Raw genomic sequence first — 21,926 nt, 5'->3', positions numbered from 1 at the left:
GTCGCGCCTTTTGACTATGATTACAAGTATAAAGACTTAGCAGTAATGTTGATACAGTAGTTACATTCGTATATTATAATAAAAATCACATTGTATTTATTATTATTATTATTATTATTATTATTATTATTATTATTATTATTATTATTTAGTTGTAACCAATGCTATAACGATAGTGTTGTGGTAGTGTAAATTTTGCATTATAATCAACATATTTTGAATTGCGTTTTGCAAAAGGGAAAATAAATCATTATTGTGCATCATGATCGCTGTGATGCAGTGATATAATCACTGGGATACGAATAATATGTATTAACTTTTCAGGTTTTGTAAATGTCAAGCAATCTTACTGCGGTACAAACGCTGGCGGTGCCTCCAGACGTTTCGTCTCTTTTCCTTTAATATACAAATAAAGACCGACTGGTGTCATTTAGTAAGTTTTTGACAGTTAATGGGATCAGTAGTGACGCAACAGTCAACAAAATAACAGACAAACATATAATACACTGAGTAAACCAGAATCCTGGCGTCGCATCTAGACTGAAGTCATATCGTCGGCGACAAAACGGTTAATGTCAACCAGTTTAATGTTACGATTTTACGCTAGATTTACCTAGATTACTCTTACTATTCATGTGACGACTAACATGGCCGTAAACAAAATCTACAGCTGATCAATGCGGTTTACAATATTTGTACATTTTTGAATAACTTCTGTTTATACAGCCGGGTATATAAGTATACCGGCGCCTTGCAGTCTGGAGCTATTGGATTTATAGTAACCGCAGGTGGGCAAATAAAAGGCGAGTATTACTTGTAGCTATTGTTATTGGACTGACTTGGCCACCTGTGTGTATTAGACATACAAGGCTGGGAAAAGTAAAATGTGCCCGGCTGTTCTGACAAAATGCGTCCCTCCCCCCAAATGGACAAATGTCATACTGAGCACACCTGGTTAGCGCTGCTTTAAGGTGTTTGCGTTTGAGAACAACAGCAAGTGGTACTAAATATCCAATTAAGTTGCGTGAATAAAACGTATAGATCAAGTGTTTCTTTTCGGGGATTTACTATTTTGACTCCCAAAATCTGTTCGAACAATATTTTCATTCCGACGAAAGAAGTACTTAAAAGTAAATTAAGATAAACAAAACTTAAAACCAGTATAACAATATAATATCCTTATTACTTACAGTTTAAGTCCTTAGCATTTAGTAAGCATGAAAGGAGTGATGGTTTTCAATGTTTAAGTTAATATTTTCTACATTGTTTTTATATATTTTACAACTGAAGAAGAATTATCAATGTGCACACTTTTAATCAAACTATCATAATAATTGTATTTAATAGCAGGCTCAGACACGACACATTTTAACTTATAATAAAATTTTGATTTGTGCATTTCGAAGTCATAAATAGTAATTTTATATACTTGTGAACTGATGGAAGTGTAGTAATTTGAATAACACATACAGGTGTTTCTACAATCGCAAATTGCCGGGTAACCAGAGCTCCTCGTCAATTTTAAATGCCAAAAGCACAGAGTATAGTTGAACATGTAAATTACTATATATGGTGCCTATACAGATACTTTAAATTATATGTCATCGTATTCGATTGTCCCCAGAGCGCATTCCAGTATATCCGTACCAACGATGTCAAAAGGTAGTTAAGGGTAAGCTAATCTTCAATATTCCTTCAAAAGCGTTATACAGTTATCTCCCTTAATACAATGACGATTGAAGTAACTTTAAAATGAGTTAAACAACCAGTTGAGTATCTTTTTTATATTTGTTATTTTAAAAAAAAAGATATTTTAAGTTTAATGCATTGATCGTATTCATATAATTTTCAATGAGTTTCATTGATTCAGTCCTACTTTATGCCCTTGATCAAACTCCGCGCAGTGTTACTTCCCTTGCAGTACAGTAATCACTGCCTTCACAAATATCACGTGATGATAGAAACGGCACGTGATTGCAATTTACAAAATGGACGGAACACCTTTAAAAGAAATTCCAGCAACATGTTTCATTTGTTTAGAAAATAAACGATTTTATTCCATAAAAGGAAAAAATGCAAAACGTTCGATACATGTCTGAATAGCTAACAACACATCCATGTTGATATTGTAATTTGTAAATCCTACTTTCAATTTGAAAAAAGACCGAACATTTCCGAATGTTTTTTTTAATTGTTATTTTTTTATAAAACATATTATGCCTATCAACTGGCGTAAAGTAATTATTTAAGAAAGGATATAAGAATAAATATATATGATTAAAAAAAATGCCATTAAAAGTTTTCATCCAATTTTGGATGAAAATCTTGTGGTGGCAGTGTTACTGTACTGTTTACAAAGGGAAGTAACCCTGCGCGGAGTTTGGCCCTTGATAATCGCTTCACGTGCATAATATCGGCTTCATCCTTGCCGTTTTGACTAATAGCCTCATCCGGGCATTTTCAATATGTCAGCCTCCATGAGTGAAAAGTAGAAGTTGCTGCATTTGGTCAAAACACAACTACTGTGTGTCTGTTGATTCTCCATTTACCATACATAGAGAAGTATGTCGCCTTCAATGTTGTGTGTACACTTAAAGTTTTCAATTTCTAAATCCATTTCGTTATATTCGCGGCAATTTTTACCTTTCATTACACGTCACTAGTGTAGTAATACGATACAGGTAATACGTAAATGTTCTTTGTGTCCCCTCCCACTACCCAGGTGTTATATTCTGTACAAGTAGATTGAACGGAGGTCGCTCTGTCAATAAGTAAGTGTACATTATGTATATACTATTCCACAAAATAAATAACTTATCATGTGTTGAGGATAGTCTTAAATAATTGACGAGTTATAAGGTTTCTTCCCATCCCTAACGTCTAAACGGGTTTGCACAAAAACCAGGGAGTTTGAAAAATATTAAAATTGTATTAAGTGAAGTATTTTAAGGTTGAAATGGATAATAAAGGTTCAAATTCATATATTACCATGGAAGTGCAAAGCTATTTTGCACAAAACAAGCATTTAATGCATTAAAACATTCCAATAACACGAAAGTTGACTGACACAGACAACAATTATGCCAAGCAGAATAACTCAACCCAATTGTAATAACTTGGCCACCTCCGACAAGCTTCGAGATAGACCTCGTAAATACAATCGGAACATTTCGGCCATAGGCCAATTGTAAAATTGTGAACTGCAGCCTTGTAGGTGCCCTTCATGTCTATATTGTTATGTTTCGACAGAATGAAATGAAGAAAAACCCGTCAAACTCATAATCATTCATTGGATATTTATTTTTTTGTGTACTAATATAAAATATGAAATAACATTATCTGGTAATATTTCTTGTTTTTTAGGTATTTTATAGACACAATATGCTTTAACAAACTATCTATTTTAAAACAAAACAATTTGTACGTTAAGGATTTGCCATATCAAAAATAGTAAAAAAAATCTGTCAACGTACAATTATTTGGACTAGTGTTGAGGATTAAGAGGTGTTTCACTGAATATCATTTATCAAGATATGACAGATTTATTTTGTGTCGGCAAGAAAGCAACAAGTACATCCTTTGTCTTTACAGAAAAGGAGTTTTGTTAACAGTGGAATGACTTACACCCACTGGACAAGATGTATTTAAATGCAGAAAAGATTTCAGCCGGGAGAGCCATTTTTAGCTCGACTATTCGAAGAATAGGTGGGCTATACTACTCGCCCCAGCGTCGGCGTCGGCGTCCGGTTAAAGTTTTAGGGCAAGTTGGGATTTTCACTTATAAGTCCAATACCTTACATTCAATTGACCTTACGACAGGATTTGATTGACAGGTCCTATCAGCCAATCAGAATGCAGGGCTGATAAGCCGTGTTGCTATCCGCCATTTTGTCCGTCAAACTGACCAGAGTCCGTCATATATATGCGCTGGCAATTCCTCGCCTTTTTAAGTATTATGGTAAAAAGGTGTTGTCATGGCACTTGTAATTCGGATACAAGGTAGCCAGGCCGACTAAAGATGGCTTCCAATTCGTTCCGTATTCGAAACCAGCGAGTTATTTAGAAAAATACAAGTGCTGTATCAGACTCTGTGGAAGACCTCATCAACAGCTGAACTTGGAATTTTTGAAAGATCGTTCAAAGGCGAAACATCTATACGTCTGTACAAAAGTATTTTTTTGAACAAAACTACTTATTTTCAATCCGCTCAAAATTTATTTAATACTGAAATTGTCCGTGCATTACCTAAATATGTGTTACTATTTTTAAACTATAAACATCGTACATTTATGCTTTGGCTTGTGTTGTCAAATCGGCATTAAGCCTAATGGCCATTTAATATCAGGTTAAACATGGACACGATTGATTTCATTCAAGATAGAGGTATTTTTGTTGATACCGTTATGTAGTTTTTATAAACTGCTTTGCTTTCAAAGTAAATCAGGAAATATCGTACAACTAAATTTTTGTCCGAACCATCGCATGCTTCCGAATCTCATCTACTCGTATGGATCCTATGTAAACAATGGCTTTTGTAGCTGTCATTCCGACACATTTCATAGATTTCTTATTTTCATATCAGCACTTTGTCGACGGGAAATCCAATCAAGAAAACCCTGACCCTCAAGCAGCTACTGTATTTGACCAGCTCACACCAGCTAGGCCTCCTCCAAAACTCAGATAAATATTTGAGCCACCAAAAAAATACGAGAACAGATCGGTCTGAATCGTTAAGGTATTATTTTCTGTATAAAACAATTTATTTCACTGTACATTTAAATCAATTATTATGTTCATTAGAACTTGATTCTGCCAAACATGTGCTGTAAAGACTTAGACTTATTATGAATAAAGAACAAGTCAAACATGTACATATTTTCATTGTTATTCTTATATTTTGGGCAATTTACGTAAATCTACAATATTTAATGATAGTTCATCCAATGTTCAGAGTCCGGATCACATGCACACTCGATTAATAGTATTCTTAAAGTTGCACTCTCACAGAATTCTAGTTTGACATTTTTTGTCTCAGAATCGGCTTATTTTGGCATTCTTTAAATTAAGACCTAATATATAAATCACAAAGCAAACTTCTCCGAGCCAAAATATGATAAATGCAATCAAATCCTGTGTAAGTTGTCAACGTGATCAATCTGTGAAAGTGCAGCTTTAACAGTGAAAATAACTTCTGCTAATGCTATATATTTTAAAATATATTTGCCATTGCAATAAAGAGACATTCACCTACAATATCATACATAAACATCAAAGAAATATCAAAGTTAAAGTAATGTTTGCAAAACAACAATGTATTTAATAAATCTGATATTAAATATTCAACAACTGGTGTTATAATCCAGAACTGGAGCTAACATCATAGAGGTACATCCTTCCAAGAATCCATCAAAACAACATGCTGAACAACTTCAAGAACTCTCTTCAAAAGACCACACTTTCCTGAAATAAATAAAAGATGCCAATATTAAAATAAATCAGTTACATGTATTGTTAAATATTTTAATACTAGCTGTAAATGCTACTGCCTTTGATGTTTGCTTCCTACATGTATATCATAATGAAATATTGACAAGATAATAGCTAATGTTTTGTGGTTGTTGTTTTTCTCTGGACAAATAGTCCATTACTTTTGTACAGCAAAGTAAAACTAAATGTTATAAAAAGCTTTAAAATAGGTCCTACCGATTATTTGTAAAACTTGTCATCACTGGTTTTCTCTTGCGGTTGACATTGCCTGGACTGGCAAATATCATGTGTGTGTGCGTGGGGGGGGGGGGGGCGGTTTCCGGTCTTATGCTAGGTCCCCTGTTGCGGTAGGCTTGTTGAAGACAATAATAAGGGGACTTCCTTATCTCCATCAATCAGAATACTTTAATGGTGTCAACGGTAAATAGCAGGAGACCCTCCACCAGCCTTAACCGGTAAATGGGGGGAGGGTAGTGTGTGTGGGTTAGAACCAGCTGCCCGGTCAGCTTAGTTGGTTAGAGCGCCGGGCTAGTGTTCTGGTGGTTGTGAGTTCGAGCCATACACCGGGGGCAATTTTCCTCCCAGGTCTACTTTTACAGCCAGAGTGTGTGAACATGTTCCACAATTTCTGTAAGAACAAAAATCAAAGCATGTGAATGTTTGAGCAATGCAAAAGTTACAGATTGGTATCACCCACGATTGTCACTTGTCAACTATTACATTATTATTCATAAGGGGGAGTGTTCAAATCGCTTAGAACTGAAACTTTTTATGCATAACTCCAATAAACCATTTCTGCTCATACTATAGAATACAAGGTTATACTGTATAGCTGGCATGTAACTGTTATTTAATGTCACTTCCGGGTTCCCCATTCGGGCCATTTATGATTTCCTCATATTGTGCGATGATTTAATCTTTAATTCAACAATACTGTAAGAAGGACCGGTGTTATTAAAAGTTAAACTTACCCTTGTTTGCATTTACAGTATGCGTCACACACACGCTTTTCCTTTGTATCGATGTCAATGTTGACAACATGGCGGCTATCCGATTTTCTCTGACTTGGATAGATTTCACCCCGTCAATGTTAGATATCGTCATTTTCTAAAGATATATCGAGCCTTCCGATGTAGCAGCCAGTTACAAATTCCTTTGACTTCTATTTTTTTCGCATTGTAATGTCACATTTATGATAATTTGTCAGGACTATCGGAAAGCGAAACGACGCGAGACGCCGTTACTTCCTCGTTTGTTTGACGGACATAGACAGAGTTCGCTCCCTTGATATCAGGGGGCGTGGCTTAGAAGCCGCTGTCGTAAGGTCAATTGACTTAATACTTCACACAGTTGTTCAGGGCCATCACATGATGAGGTTAGATAACTCCATATTATTCTTTACACAGATTATGGCCCCTGATTGACTATGGAACTTGGGTTAAAGTTTTAGGGCAAGTTGGAATATTTATTAATAACTTCTATATCCTTTGTTCAATTGGCTTAATACTTCACACAGTTGTTCAGGACCATCCCACAATGAGGTTACATAACTCCATATTATCCTAAATACAAGTTATGGTCCCTGATTGACTTAGGTTAAAGTTTTAGGGCAGGTTAAAGTTTTAGGGCAATTTGGGATTTTCACTTAAAACTCCAATACCATTCATTCAATTGACTTAATACTTCACACAGATGTTCAGAGCCATCACATGATGAGGTTAGATAACTCCATATTATCTTTATACAAATTATGGCCCCTGATTGACTATGGAACTTTAACCTTAGGGCAGGTTGGGATATTGTTTAATAACTTCTATACCCTTCATTCAATTGACTTAATACTTCACAAAATTGTTCAGGACCATCACCCAATGAGGTTACATAACTCCATATCCTTAATACAAGTTATGGCCCCTGATTGACTTAGTTTTAGGCAAGTAAAAGTTAAGGGCAAGTTGGGATTTTAATAAAAAAAACTATATCGTTCATTAAATGCACTTAATAAAATTCAAAATTATTTACGACCATCTTACAACAAGAAACATAACTCCGTTTTAAGCCTAAATACAAGTTATGGCCCTTGAATCTTTTTTTTCCCCTTTGAAAGGCATATTTGTATATTCTTAACCACATTTTCATAATGGGAAATCAAGTTATTTGAATGACTTGCGTCATTGTTTGGGCGGGCTGGTGGGAGGGCAGCATCAAAGTCACCTTATGTATCAAATAATTTTAGTTAGGTTTGACATATAGAGACCAAACTTGGTATTATTACATCGTTATTGTATTCTAAGTCAAAGCGGCGTAGTCGAGCGCGCTGTCTTACGACGGCTCTTGTCTAATGTTGTCATAACTTGTGACCCAATTGTACAAAAATATTGCTTGTCGAAACTATGTTTATCACGTGTGTTTAATTATTATTACAAAAAAATATGATTAAACTAAAAAAATTCAGCAGGCATCTTGAATATGAATATGAATTATCAGAATTAAATAACAAGGGCAGTTGTTTAATTGGCAATTTTTCGCTTGACTATTCGAAGAATAAGGAGAGCTATACTACTCACCCAAGCGTAATGACATCCTGGTTACGGTTTTGCATGTAAGCACACATAGGGTAATATCTCAGCAACTACTTGATGCATTGCATTGATACTTTATACAATGGTACTCAACCATCCAACCTACTTAATTAACCAAGTTAGATAACTAGAGATTGCATTTGATGCAAAATACGAGGGTTGTCCAGAAAGTTTTGAGACTATGTCTATATTTCAAAACGTTTTTCATATAAATCAACAAACAATAAGCAGCTGTGTATATAGACTATTCAGGAGTTTCCTTTTGAAAAATTAAATAATATAATATCATAATAAGGAAGGAAATGGTTGTCAAGGAAACCCATCTAGCGCTTCATGGAGCACTTTGAAATTGACGTGTTCTGAAAATTGTTCACAATTCCTATTTACTACTCCGTCTGAATAATAGTTGCCAAAACGTCACGTCAAAACATGACGACAGTATGACGTCAGCTTAAACTCCGCAAATTATTGAAGCCATCTAACTGTAGACATGTTCGTTACGATCAACGAAAGTAGAGAGGTATTTCTAAGATGTCGGAAAAATTCCAATGTTGACGTTACGCACGGAGCAGCGCGCTATGATCAAACACTGACTTCTACAAATACTTATACGTTTTTAACACGGGATAAATTAAAGCCAACATGTTCAAGGGCTTTGGCATTTCGCTGGCATGGAAGTTTCAGTGAGGGGCATGGAAATGTGTGCGATTTAATGCAGAGCGGCAGGCCGTCAGTCATGCGTGACGTATATTAAGTGAGGGACATGTTTCAAAAAGGCTGGCGGAGAACAGTGAGGGAAATAGGCGAATCCATTCAGCTAAAAAGGAAAGTTGTTCATGATATCATAAAAGAGTGGTACGGAAAGATATTCAAGCAATGGGTTGAACTTGTGAAGTGTATACGTGCACAAGGAGCATATTATGAAAAACAGTAAATGATGTGACGCAATGAGACAACGAAGTGCTCCGTTGCTTGTAACCTGTACTTTTTGTAATGTTTGTTGTATACATTCACTTCGTAGTATAATGTTGAAACTTAAAGGATTTGTTTATATCAGATACAATTGACAGCTGATAAAATTTTAAATGCATCCTATGAGTGGTATGTTTTTTATGAATACAGTCTCAAAACTTTCCGGACAACCCTCGTAATTGCCCTTTATAATTTGACTGGGAAATTCTGGTTAAGGTTTTGCATATAATCACATTTAAGTCAATATCTCAGCATGCCAAATACATCATGTATTGCACTGAAACTTTAGATATGTATTCCCAACTATCTAGCCTACTAAATTAATGAAGTTTGATAACACTTTTTTGAATATAATGCAAATTATGGGCCTTTATTATTTGACTCAGAAATTCTGGTTAAGGTTTTGCATGTAAGCACACATAGGTTAATATCTGAGCAACTACTTGATGTATTGCACTGAGTCCTTATACAATGGTACTCAACCATCCAATCTACTTTAATAACCAGGTCCAATAACCCCATTTTGCCTTAAATTAAAATATTGGCCCTTTTTTATTTGAAATAGAAATTCTGGTTAAGGTTTTGCATGTAACCACATTTATGTTAATATCTCAGCAAATACATCATGTATTGCATTGAAACTTTCAACCTTCTTAATTAATCAAGTTAGATAACTCTATCTTGCATATAATATAAATTTTGCCCCTTTTTTATATGACATAGAAATTCTGGTTAAGGTTTTGCATGTAAGCACATACAGGTTAATATCTCACCAACTACTTGATTTTATTGAATTGAGACTTAATACTGTGATCCAGACATGTTTCACCAAAACTAACCAATTCCTACAATGAAAAGCGGTGGAATAGTCGAGTGCGCTGTCTCTGTGACAGCTCTTGTTATTCTTTTAAATTTATGTATCAAAATCTATGGAATACATACAAATATTTATGTGTTTTTTGTCCACAAATTCTTAATAAGGTGTTACTGTCTGGAATATTCAAAAACAGTCTACACAGTGGTAGATGCTGATATTGTCAGTATGCTGGCTGGGCAGAGATATGAATGGTTTACTCTAGTTGTTGAAAATCTGACTTTATTTGCCTTCTATAATCAAATCAAATCAGACCAAGCATTTTGATTTTATTTTCAGACAATCAGACTTTGTTGCTTGGCATCGGAACGAAATGATGTAAAATTTTCACTGATTTAGGATGAATATCCGGCCTAAATGTATGCCAGTTGAAAATAATTTATTAAAATAAAAAAATAATGTCATTGTGTTCATTGACAAATGTTAAAATATATATGAGTTATAATTACTGGATTTAAATATTAAACTATTGATTATTAATACATTTTAAACAGACATTAAATTGAAATGTGTTTAGTGCATACTTAGTAAAGTGAATAGACCAGCAGGATGGGCTGCTAAGTGGTGATCTATTGACTATTTTAATGTCCTGGTGATTTCATGGATTGACCAGGCCTTATCTCTTATGGGCAATTTCCCTAGACTAAGTAGACATGTGGCTAAAAGGAAATTAGAGAAACACTTACACTTACCAGCTATTGACTTATCATCCACTTGAAACACCATCACTACAAAAGATAAAAATCTGTATATATTAATAGTAATAATTTGATTAATCCAAGACATGTGCTGATTTCCATACATAATAAGCTTCGAAGAGAGCATATATTTTAACACTTTTAGTCTTTATTCTGCAAAAAACCTCAATTGCTTACAACATACTGGTATCTACAAATTCAGAAGCATCTAAAATATTAAAAGAAGAAAAACACACAAAGACAGCTCTAAATTTGAAACAAGCCAGAAGGACAAGCTGTACACAACCAGGTTGACCCTTTCTACAACTTTTTTTATGTCTAGGAATGAGCCAGTGTTGTGTTAATTATATAAGAATGCTGCCTAAAGATTAGATCCCATTTTTTTATATTTTGGCTAGAAATTGATTATCTATGGCTTTAAGTAAATAGAAATTTTTGACTGTTTTTCGAACAATTGAGATCTGTTCTATTGTGAGTTATCTTATATGACTGAACTAAGGCTTTGATGTCAATATCAGCTGATTCTGAGACCAAAAATTATAAAATGTCATATATTTCTATCTGTGATAGTGCAGCTTTAACTGTTTTTACTGTTAAAAAAACATGAGTGTACAGTAAGGGGTTAATCTTATTTTGGTAAGCTCAGGATAGGTACAAAAAACTAAATCAGCTCTGTATTTTTTGATACCCCTGGGGCTGTTTCAATAAAGATTGTTAATTTCCAGGAGTAACCCTGTTTTTGGCGTAAACTGCGTTTCAATAAAAAAAATGTATGAACATTTATCATAGGGATTCTGCCTGTACTTTTATGAGATTGTTCACACACACTCTTAAGCACTGTAAGATTTACCACTTAGATATCTTATTGAAACCGGCATTTTACTAGTGTACGCCTTTTGGGCTTGTGCTGATTTTAGCATTTGTAATAACCAATCTTTTACCATTTTACTTAAAGGTTGTTGGGGTGATTGTGAAGATGTACACACTGTTCTCTGGTCTGTGGAAGTACATGTTCCAGAAGGAGGAGTACAATGTTCTTATTCTGGGACTAGACAATGCAGGGAAAACAGTGAGTAAAAAACAACAGTTCAGAATCAACAGACATAACTTATAGTTGTAACCAAGTTTTTAAAAAGGGCAGGGTACTGCAGAAAAGGGACAGGATGCTAAGGGAGAAAAAGGCACATTTTGTCTGTGAAGAATTTGAACATTAATAAAGTGACAGTCTTATTCAAAATCAATACATACAAATGTATAACAAACATTTATTTTGACTGATAAACCTTTAATTACTTACTAAATAATGCATTTATGGAAAATATTAATTACTGATTACAAGATTGTAACCGTGTATTTAATAGCTGAAAATGCAACAATATTAAATGATTGGTGAATGCTAAAAGATTTACTGTGATCTACTATAGTATCATAAGGTAGAAATACCCTGTTTTATGCACATTTCTTTCAAATTAAACTTGGTATCCGTCATAAGAACCATTGTTTTCGACATTCATTCATCCTTTTTGGAAAATTAAAACAATATTATTAATTGTGGAAAATATCATTTGGGAGTAAGAGTGCATCTTTAATATTACTGAAAATGTTTGGAATTCATAAAGTTTGTATGATTTTATAATTATATTTTAAGTTTTAATCAAAACAAAAGAAATATTTCATTATCTTCAGCATTTTATTCTATGAAGGCAGGTGGGTACCCATGTTCGATTCCATGAGGGTAGAAGGGTGCTACCAAATAAGGACATGGTGCAGCACCCTTTCACAACTCTTGAGCCACCGCCCCATAATAAACTCCTTTTTTACTTTTTTATAAGTTTTGTCCATCTTGAGGGGGAAAAGAGCGGCCTAAACGATTTTTAATCCAAATTAGGGCAACTGCCTCAAAAATCGTAGGGTGGGGACAATTTATTTTTTTCACTCAAATAGCAAAGCAAGTCGTAAATGCTAACCATGACATGTAGGTATCTCAATGTTTTAAATAATGTTTTTGATTCTGAATAGTTTTTTTGTTCTGAAAATGACAATCGTACATGACATCCAATTTATTTCAGACCTACCTGGAGCAGACAAAGATGAAGTTCACTAAGAACTACCAGGGAATGAACCTGAATAAAATCACCACAACAGTTGGCTTAAATAGTATGTGGTTAGTTTAATGTAGCAATATGCATTATGGGGTAAAAAGCTTGGCTTAAAAAGTACATTTTACCAGATAAGATTATTCTTGAAAACTCTGGTGCAATCTTATCAACAAGTAAACAGCAAAGTATATGGAGCATTTCTATTTATTTAAATTAATATGAAATGCGTTTACTTGCAAAATTAACCTAAAAGGGCACACTGGTTGAATCATGATATTTGTTCTGGAGTGATATTAATATTTATGAACCATAATGGCATAAAGAATGCAGATATAAAGAAAAAGGTTGTCTTTAAAAGCCCACACTGCTTGTGTTAAAATAAAAAATAAAAAAATAAAATTCCTGATACAAATTCTGTGTCATACCACAAACCTCAATTTATATTCACTTTCACCTTTATTGCATTTCTTAGATGGAATATTCATAAAAAATAATTTGACAGTGTCCTTTTTGTGTTAGCAAAATGTGATTTGTTTTCAATCATCTTTTTTACAAATGTTATATTGTTTTTTTCTCACAAAAAGTGTCTAAAATGAAGAAAACAAGACAACTAAATATTTAAAACAATCAGAATTGCCTGAATACATATACTTTTTAAAAAACATGAAGCGCAGGGTGGGTATCTTATTTTGATACGATCAGGATATGGTATTAATGTGACATTCGACTCAGTTGTTTATTACTTTGCTATGGTTATTGCCATATACAGTTATACGTGGTTATAGATAATATAATAGATGCTGACCTTTGGGGACAAAATAATATAAATTTAAAACTACTGCCCTTCGTGAAAAATTCACTAGTACAAAATAGGACGTTATGGAATAAACTCATCGTTCTGACAAAAGAGTGGTCTGGACGAATGTTCCATTTTCTGACATCATGGACATAAGGAAAAAACTGAAAATTGACATCTTCTTCTTCAAAAGCAACTGTTTAGCATAATATTTTCAATTACCGGTACTTTCTGTGTATTAAAGAGCTTATCAAAACTCCTTTTCATGAGCTTTTCCTATCTCATTAAACAAACTTCATCATTAGATCTTGGTGTTCTCTTACAGATTCTGATTGGCTGACGTTGCTATAGTTTTTCCTAATTGGCAAAGTTCGAATAATTAGCAGATGTGTGACATCAATTATCAAATAAAGAGATTATAAATTATGAAAAAAACATGTCGTGTGCTCATTACACAAATACACAAGAAGCTTAAAAATGCCAAGAGGCTCAGAGCAAGATGAAAGGGCATCACGGCACATTTACGACAGTCAAAAGGGCAGCATGGCGTTGCTTCAGTCTAAAAACACCTAGCTGAAACACTTAGTCTGCCTATGGCTGTCTTTAAAAATGAGCATAATAGATTGGTATAAACTAATCAGTTTGTTTCATTTTAGTTGGCACGATTGTTACCAGCGGGGTGAAACTGAAGTTCTGGGATCTCGGAGGACAGGAGGAGCTACAGTCTCTCTGGGATAAGGTATCAACTGGATTTTTTTTTTGTTCATTAACATCCATGTTTTTATTAGTTTCTCTGTATTTTGAAGAATTAACTGGATGTATTCTTGTAGCCTTTGTGTTGTCACCTGAATGCACTTACTTTAACCACTACAACAATAATATAATGACAGCTTAAGAATACCATTTATTAATCCCCCAACACGGAGCAGGGAGGGGATTATCTGAATGCACTTTGTCCGTTTGCCAGTCTGTCCATCTGTCTGTAACATTTTGTTTCCAGGCTATAACTTACTTATGCATTGATGAATTACCATATAACTTGGTACAAATGTTATCCTCATTGAGAAGATGTGCAGTGACCTTAACCCAGGTCCAGACCTCAAAGGTCAAGGTCACACAAGACATTTAAAGGTCAAGTACACATGCTTGTGTCAGCCATATAACTTATTTATGCATTGATGGATTACCATATAACTTGGTACAAATGGATCTCATTGATTGACCTAGTTTATATTGAAAACTTTTGTAGTGACAACATTAACATTTCTCCTGGATCTCATCAATTTCATTATAAAAGTATTTAGAAATAAAAATTTCTAAAAAAACAAAGGCAGGGAATATAGCTGTCATTCGCATTGCTTAGTTTATAAAAAAATCACCTTCAACAAGTAATTTAGATTGAAATGCAGGTTCTTTTTAGGTATAGATCATACAAAATTGTATGGGGGAGACACCCAATACCCCACTTTAGGAAGGGGGATAATCGCTCCCTCACACTTCCCCCATTCCCTGCTGTGTGGCTCAAAGTGCTTGCCCTTTTCAATAATCTAACCTGCCTTTTTTAAATCCTAGCTGGAGCACTGCTTATCCATTGATCGAAAAACATTTCAAGATATTTCAATGAAACTTTGAACAGAACTCTGGCTCAAATAATTATCGACATATGAGAATTAAAAGCTAAAAATATCTATCTAACTAATTATTTATTGTTGCTTTCTATTGAAAAAACCCAGATTTTGGCCTATGATGACAACGATAATTTAAATATTTTGGTAGTGTCCGAATCGTTGCATAGTTACAAACGTTTCCGGTTTGGCAAGTTGAAACAATGGCAAAAACCTTAATGGCTGTGACATTAAACTGCAGGGCTTTCAATTGACCCGAGCTCCCGGGTTTTGACGCACAGGAATCGTAAATGACCCGAAATCAACGCATCATCCATTTGTAATATGCATCAGTTTTGACACGGGTTATTTCGGTGTGAGAGTCGGTATCATCTGAAAGGAGCCTCAATGCATGATCTGAATGTTTGTTTAACCCGCAAGAGCAATTTACACCCGAAGTGACAAGTGATTATCGATCTGGAATCTGATCGGTAACCTTGTCAATTAGCAGCACTCAAACTCAATGACGTAATATTAACTCCGCCCATTATGCAAATTAACGGATACCTTCCGCTTTTTCGCTAAGTGCAATGGTTTTGAAAAACAACAATGCTAGGATATATTTTGTTCATTTATTTTAAAAAAAAATTATTATATCTCCAGTTAATTAAAAAATATTCTTATAAGTTTTTAATGAGTTAACAGAAAAATAAACATTTTTCATACCACATGGTCTAAAAAGCACGGAAAACAGGTGCACGCTAACTTCCTGTCAATTTTAATGAAAGTGAAAGGAGAACTACGTAGATCGTTGTCAGTGTTATAGTTTAGTTCTATCACGGACCTGGTTTATTACGATGTTGCAATACTGGCAATAGGAACGTTAAATGTTTTTGTTTACTTCCGGAAAAAAAGATAAACCTGAAAGTGAAAGTTAAAGTAAGAAAGATGTCGTTGCAACTAAACAATCGCTGGTGCATATTGGAATTTGACAAGGATGCACTGGATTTCATAACGAAGATGCATTAACTAAATAATATGTTTGTCAGAGTCAGAACATATTTTACCAAGTTTTGACTCTGGGAATGTTTTAACCCCCGTAGTCCAGTCAAGTCCAAAAAAGGAAAAAACAACAAGGTATTCTATTGAAAGTTACATTGATTATCGTGCTTGAGATTTTTACAGAATGAACAGTGGATCTAATACAGCAGATCTTTTTAAAACACTGAAAATTGTTAAAAAAAATAAGTTGTGGAAACTATTTAAGGTACTGTACGTGTACTAGTTTTGCTGTTTTACTGTTTAAAAAAGAAAATGGTATTACTTTTTATTAGTCAGTCTAAGCTTTTTTGATACTGATTCTAGTCTATTTAAACATATTCCAGTCCAATCTGTTATTTTACACTGTGCGCTGTCGAGTCAGCAGGTAAGGTTTAAGTGTCCAAGCAGTGAACAGCGTAGACCATGGGTTTACACTGGTCCCAAAGATCTGTACAATTCTGACAGCCTCTAAGAGTTAAATGGTTTAGTCATTGATTCTAGTCATTTATCAATCGAAGTATTGATTTATATAAAATTATGTTTTGTGGAGATTCTTGCCTGTTCTTGTTGTAACATCATTTTATTTTATAATAGTTGTCATGTACATTTAATTGTAATACAACTTGATATTATTACACAGTCTATCTTAAAATAGTCTGTGCAATAATATCATGTTTTATTATTAGAAAATGTATGCATTTTGAAAGTTTTGTTTAAAACATTTGCCAAAAATAAATTGTCTAAATGTTCTTTGATTCACTCTTTCACTGGGTTATATTTGCAAAGTCTAAAGATGAACTGCTTCCCTGGTGAACATACTGACAATGCTCAAAATTGCACATAATGGTGCCACCGCTGGGAGTCGAACCCATGGCTTGCCCTTCAACAGGATGCATTCTACAACTGAAATACATGTACCATGGCTAAAAATAACTGATAAACAATGCTGTTTCTTTGTCAAGCTTCACCTATATATAGATGTGAAAAAATCACTTAGTCTTGATTTATTACAATGATGATGTATTTTATGTTTTGATGGCTGTCAAGCTAGCAGTTTTAGCTTATAAGTGGCAGAAAGATTGAATCTATATATCACACTGAATTCTTATTAAAATAATTCACCTGAAATAAACTTGAATATTGGATCAATCTGACATTTAAAAAAAAAAAAAAAAAAAAAAAAAAAATCCCTACCTACGACCCATCTTTTTTTCAGCATGTTACAGGAAACAGACATATTTTTTTTTTAGGCCTAATTAGAAATTTCGGGTATCAATAAGAATTTTGTTCTACAGACTGCTTCCTCACTGGGTTATACAAGACATTGACATTGAAATACAATACTTATTGATGTCAGAGGAGGTTTACCGGTATTCAATGTGAATAATCTTGTTTGAAGGTGTAATGTTTTCACTGAAATTAGTACTGGTAGTTAAGAGTTTAGTTTCTACCATGAACGGAAGTGATTTACTGTTGCAGTACTATGCTGAGTCCCATGCGATCATCTACGTCGTTGATTCGTCTGACAAGGAGAGGATTGATGAATCGAAGGAGGCATTTGGTAGGTCAAATAACACTGATCGATTTAAGTTTTTTTTACATATTACTTATTCATAACATATAAACTAAGCTTATACAACTGATTTTCAAAGAACAAAATATCAAACTGTTGTTTATTTATAGTTCATTTATTCCATACATGTTCATCACAGATACAAAGCTACAGATAACATATGTACTGGTACTTGGTGCATTTGACTGATTTTGAAAAATGTTTCATTCAATAAAGTGGCAGTTGGATTGCAAACATACATGTTTTTACATACCGGGTATACAGTTAAGTTTATTATATATAGGACCCAGGCATTTTTTAGCTTGACTATTCGAAGAATATGGAGAGCTATACTACTCACCCAAGCGTCGATGTCGATGTCGGCGTCGGCGTCACCCCTTGGTGCAAGCACACATAGGTTAATATCTCAGCAACTACTCGAGGTATTGCATTGAGACTTTATACAATGGTACTCAACCATCCAACCTACTTAATTAACCAAGTTTGATAACTCTACTTTGCATTTAATGCCAATAATAGACCTTAATTATTTGACTTAGAAATTCTGGTTAAGGTTTTGCGTGCAAGCACACATAGGTTAATATCTCAGCAACTACTTGAGGTATTGCATTGAGACTTGATACAATGGTTCTCAACCATCCAACCTACCTCAATTAACCAAGTTAGATAACTCTAGTTTGCCTTTAATGCAAATAATAGGCCTTTATTATTTGACTAAGAAATTCTGGTTAAGGTTTTGCGTGCAAGCACACATAGGTTAATATCACAGCAACTAGTTGAGGTATGGCATTGAGACTTGATACAATGGTACTCAACCATCCAACCTACTTAATTTACCAAGTTAGATAACTCTACTTTGCATTTAATGCAAATAATAGGCCTTTATTAATCGACTTAGAAATTCTGGTTAAGATATTGCGTGCAAGCACACATAGGTTAATATCTCAGCAACTACTTGAGTTATTGCATTGGGACTTGATACATTGGTACTCAACCATCCAACCTACTTAATTAACCAAGTTAGATAACTCTAGTTTGCATTTAATTCAAAAAATAGGCCTTTATTATTCGACTTAGAAATTCTGGTTAAGGTTTTGCGTGCAAACACACATAGGTTAATATCTCTGCAACTACTTGTGGTATTGCACTGAGACTTGATACAATGGTACTCAACCATCCAACCTAATTAATTAACCAAGTTAGATAATCTACTTTGCATTTAATGCAAATAATTGCCCTTTATTATTCGACATAGAAATTCTGGTTAAGGTTTTGCGTGTAAGCACACATAGGTTAATATCTCAGCAACTACTTGAGTTATTGCATTGGGACTTGATACATTGATACTCAACCATCCAATAACTTAATTAACCAAGTTTAATAACTCTAGTTTGCATTTAATTCAAATAATAGGCCTTTATTATTCGACTTAGAAATTCTGGTTAAGGTTTTGCGTGCAAGCACACATAGGTTAATATCTCTGCAACTACTTGTGGTATTGCACTGAGACTTGATACAATGGTTCTCAACCATCCAACCTAATTAATTAACCAAGTTAGATAATCTACTTTGCATTTAATGCAAATAATTGCCCTTTATTATTCGACTTAGAAATTCTGGTTAAGGTTTTGTGTGCAAGCACACATTATTTTAATATCAAAGCAACTACTTGATGTATTGCATTGAGACTCAATACAATGGTACTCAACCATCTAACCTACTTCATTAACCATGTCTGATAACTCTAGTTTCACTTTATGCAAATAATTGCCCTTTATTATTTGACATAGAAATTCTGGTTAAGGTTTTGCGTGTAAGCACACATAGGTTAATTTCTAAGCAACTACTCGATGTATTGAATTGAGACTTTATAGAATGGTATTCAACCACTCAACGTAATTGAATAACCAAGATATATAACTGTATTTTGCAAATAATTGCCCTTTATTATTAGACTTAAAAAATCTGGTTGAAATTTTCAATGTAACCACATTTATGTTACTATCTCAGCACATCATGTGTTGCATTGAAATCTAATCTAACAGTGATCCATGCATGTTTGGCCAAAACTTTTCAATCCTTACACTGAAAAGCGGCGGAATAGTCGAGCGCGCTGTCTCTGTGACAGCTCTTGTTAAATTGAATTCTTGGGCAAAAAAGTGTGTCCTATACACAGTATAATACGGTAATATAAAAGCTATGCATTTTAAGGCAGATCACTGCATAGGAGTTAAATTGATATTACATTGGTTAAGTGGCCATCTTTGATTATATCAAAGCAGTTGTTCACATAAGAGTCCTAAATTGATCATAGTAATACTTCGCCCCTATCACACTTTTTCGTACCATTACCAACAGTTGTTTAATTTTGTATCATAATTTGCACATTTTACAATATATTTACACCCATTTCAACTCTTATCTGAAGCTCTGCTGGTTTTGTGTTTCAGACCTGATGATAAAGAATGAGATGTTAAAGGACGTGCCTCTTCTTTTACTGGCCAACAAACAGGACCTTCCAGTAAGCATGCTTTTGTACCGCTTAAAACAAGTTTTCAAACATCTGAAAATGCTATACATGGCTTTTGCATTTCTTTGTTTTTCTGGTTTACGTGGTTAAAGTTGAACACTCGAACATTGAAACTTAAAAGATTATAAAGATATTCTCATTCATCTCAATACAGTGTAGAATTTCCACTATGTTTTAACATCTGTTTTTTATGTTCTGGGTATTTACTTAGTTCTGAGTTTGAGATTGATTGCTTAGATGTCTAGAACTCTTTATTATTCAATGCTTAGTATATATAGAAGATGGAAACAGAAAGAGACATCAGGATCACGATGAACCGCATTAAAATCTTGTAGATCATCACACTGCAGAGTGAGTGGGGTGTACAATCTGAAAGGGTAACTATTTGGTGTACTTTTTAATGGTTTACCTTTTATCATACACAGGAGGTAGTGACAGTGGGTGACATTAAGTCCGTGTTCAACAGCAGTAGGGAGCTGATAGGCCACAGAGACTGCAGAGTGAATGGGGTGTCGGCGCTGAAAGGGTAACATTTTTTACACAAAAAACAAAAGTTCTGGTATTGTCATTACCGTCAGTCTTGTGCGGGCAGCAGCAAAAATATACCTGTTTATCAACTTGCTAGTATTAAACTTATCCCTGAAGTTGGGAGGACTGTCAAAGAAAATTTGCGTGTTATGTCATGGATCAAAAACTGCGACCTGAGGGTGTGTGCAGAAGCCAGTAATGAGAAGTTACTGTCTGAGCAATGTGTTAGAGAGTTGAACTTTTTCATCTGTACCAAAAAAAGCATTAAATTATACCTTGAAGAGTTGAATAGGTACATTGTTCTTTCTGACTTACTTCCATGTGGGGTGCCATTGGTCACATGACCGGAAACTTTTCTAGTATGCAAGAATAATGTTGACTACAGCCAATTGTATAAAACTTGATAAGTTGCCCACTGGTTATCTTTTGGCTATTTGACTCATTAATATGATTTGATTGGTTAGTAGTTATTATTAGATAAATATTGACCAATCAATAAACATTTTGTTAACCATTTCAGGGATGGGATCAACACAGGCATTGAGTGGCTCGTAGAATGTATGAAGAGGAACAGCTTTGTTCGTCCACCAGTTCAGAAAGACATCACCTAAGCTAAGGAAAACCTGTGTTCATGTTTAACTAACAAACATGTGTAATCATGTTTGGATAATGATCATGTTTAGTCAATGATCATGTTTGATTAACGTTACTATGATTGTTTTGTGTTCAACTTTTGTGATACTTGTATAAAGGGACCTGTTCATTAAGGGACTTGAGTGGGGTATTTATTTCATTGTTATAAAGATGTATGTATATAATGTTTCAGTGCAATAACATGCATATTGAAATTATTTTTCATGTTTTTTTGCGATGTAATTACAGCAGGTGTAAAATAAAAATCCATGTCACCAATTTTTGCAAAGGCATATAAACTCGCCCACAATTTTTAAAACTATCTAATATTTTAATGATGTTGGTGAGAACATGTTGTGATTGGTATAATAAAATTCAATGAAATATGAGTATCTATGTTTGCAAATGAACTTTTGCATTAATTTTGAAGATGTGTTTTTTTTAAGGGAATTAAGCATGGACAGTGGAAAATCATTGTGGGGGATTTTTTTCATCCTTTGCAAAAATTG

At 34.1% G+C, this 21,926-nt stretch overlaps 1 protein-coding gene and 1 long non-coding RNA gene across 3 annotated transcripts; one reads left to right on the top strand and one right to left on the bottom strand.

The window, feature by feature from the left end:
- The first annotated feature begins 2,451 nt into the window (after window positions 1-2,451).
- LOC128213434 (ADP-ribosylation factor-related protein 1-like) lies at window positions 2,452-21,635 on the top strand. Of its 2 annotated transcripts, XM_052919122.1 has the most exons (8): window positions 2,452-2,562; window positions 11,569-11,682; window positions 12,683-12,770; window positions 14,165-14,247; window positions 17,633-17,714; window positions 20,177-20,247; window positions 20,682-20,782; window positions 21,305-21,635. In XM_052919122.1, the coding sequence occupies exons 2-8, from the start codon at window positions 11,590-11,592 to the stop codon at window positions 21,393-21,395; spliced, it is 609 nt and encodes a 202-aa protein (XP_052775082.1). In that variant the 5' UTR covers window positions 2,452-2,562; window positions 11,569-11,589; the 3' UTR covers window positions 21,396-21,635. The 2 variants fall into 2 exon arrangements, with proteins under 2 accessions (XP_052775082.1, XP_052775081.1); XM_052919121.1 differs by lacking the exon at window positions 2,452-2,562 and having other exon boundaries at window positions 11,510-11,682.
- On the bottom strand, window positions 4,753-6,709 carry LOC128213435 (uncharacterized). Its single transcript, XR_008257729.1, has 3 exons — window positions 6,459-6,709; window positions 5,704-6,115; window positions 4,753-5,460 (listed from the first exon to the last, which is right to left on the bottom strand). It is a non-coding gene; the product is annotated as an uncharacterized LOC128213435 (long non-coding RNA).
- Window positions 21,636-21,926: the final 291 nt, after the last annotated feature.

This window comes from Mya arenaria, chromosome 13, assembly GCF_026914265.1.
Source record: "Mya arenaria isolate MELC-2E11 chromosome 13, ASM2691426v1".
Lineage (NCBI taxonomy): Eukaryota > Metazoa > Mollusca > Bivalvia > Myida > Myidae > Mya > Mya arenaria.
Note: the sequence above shows the minus strand (reverse complement) of the source record. Positions and strands in the feature narration are given on the sequence as shown.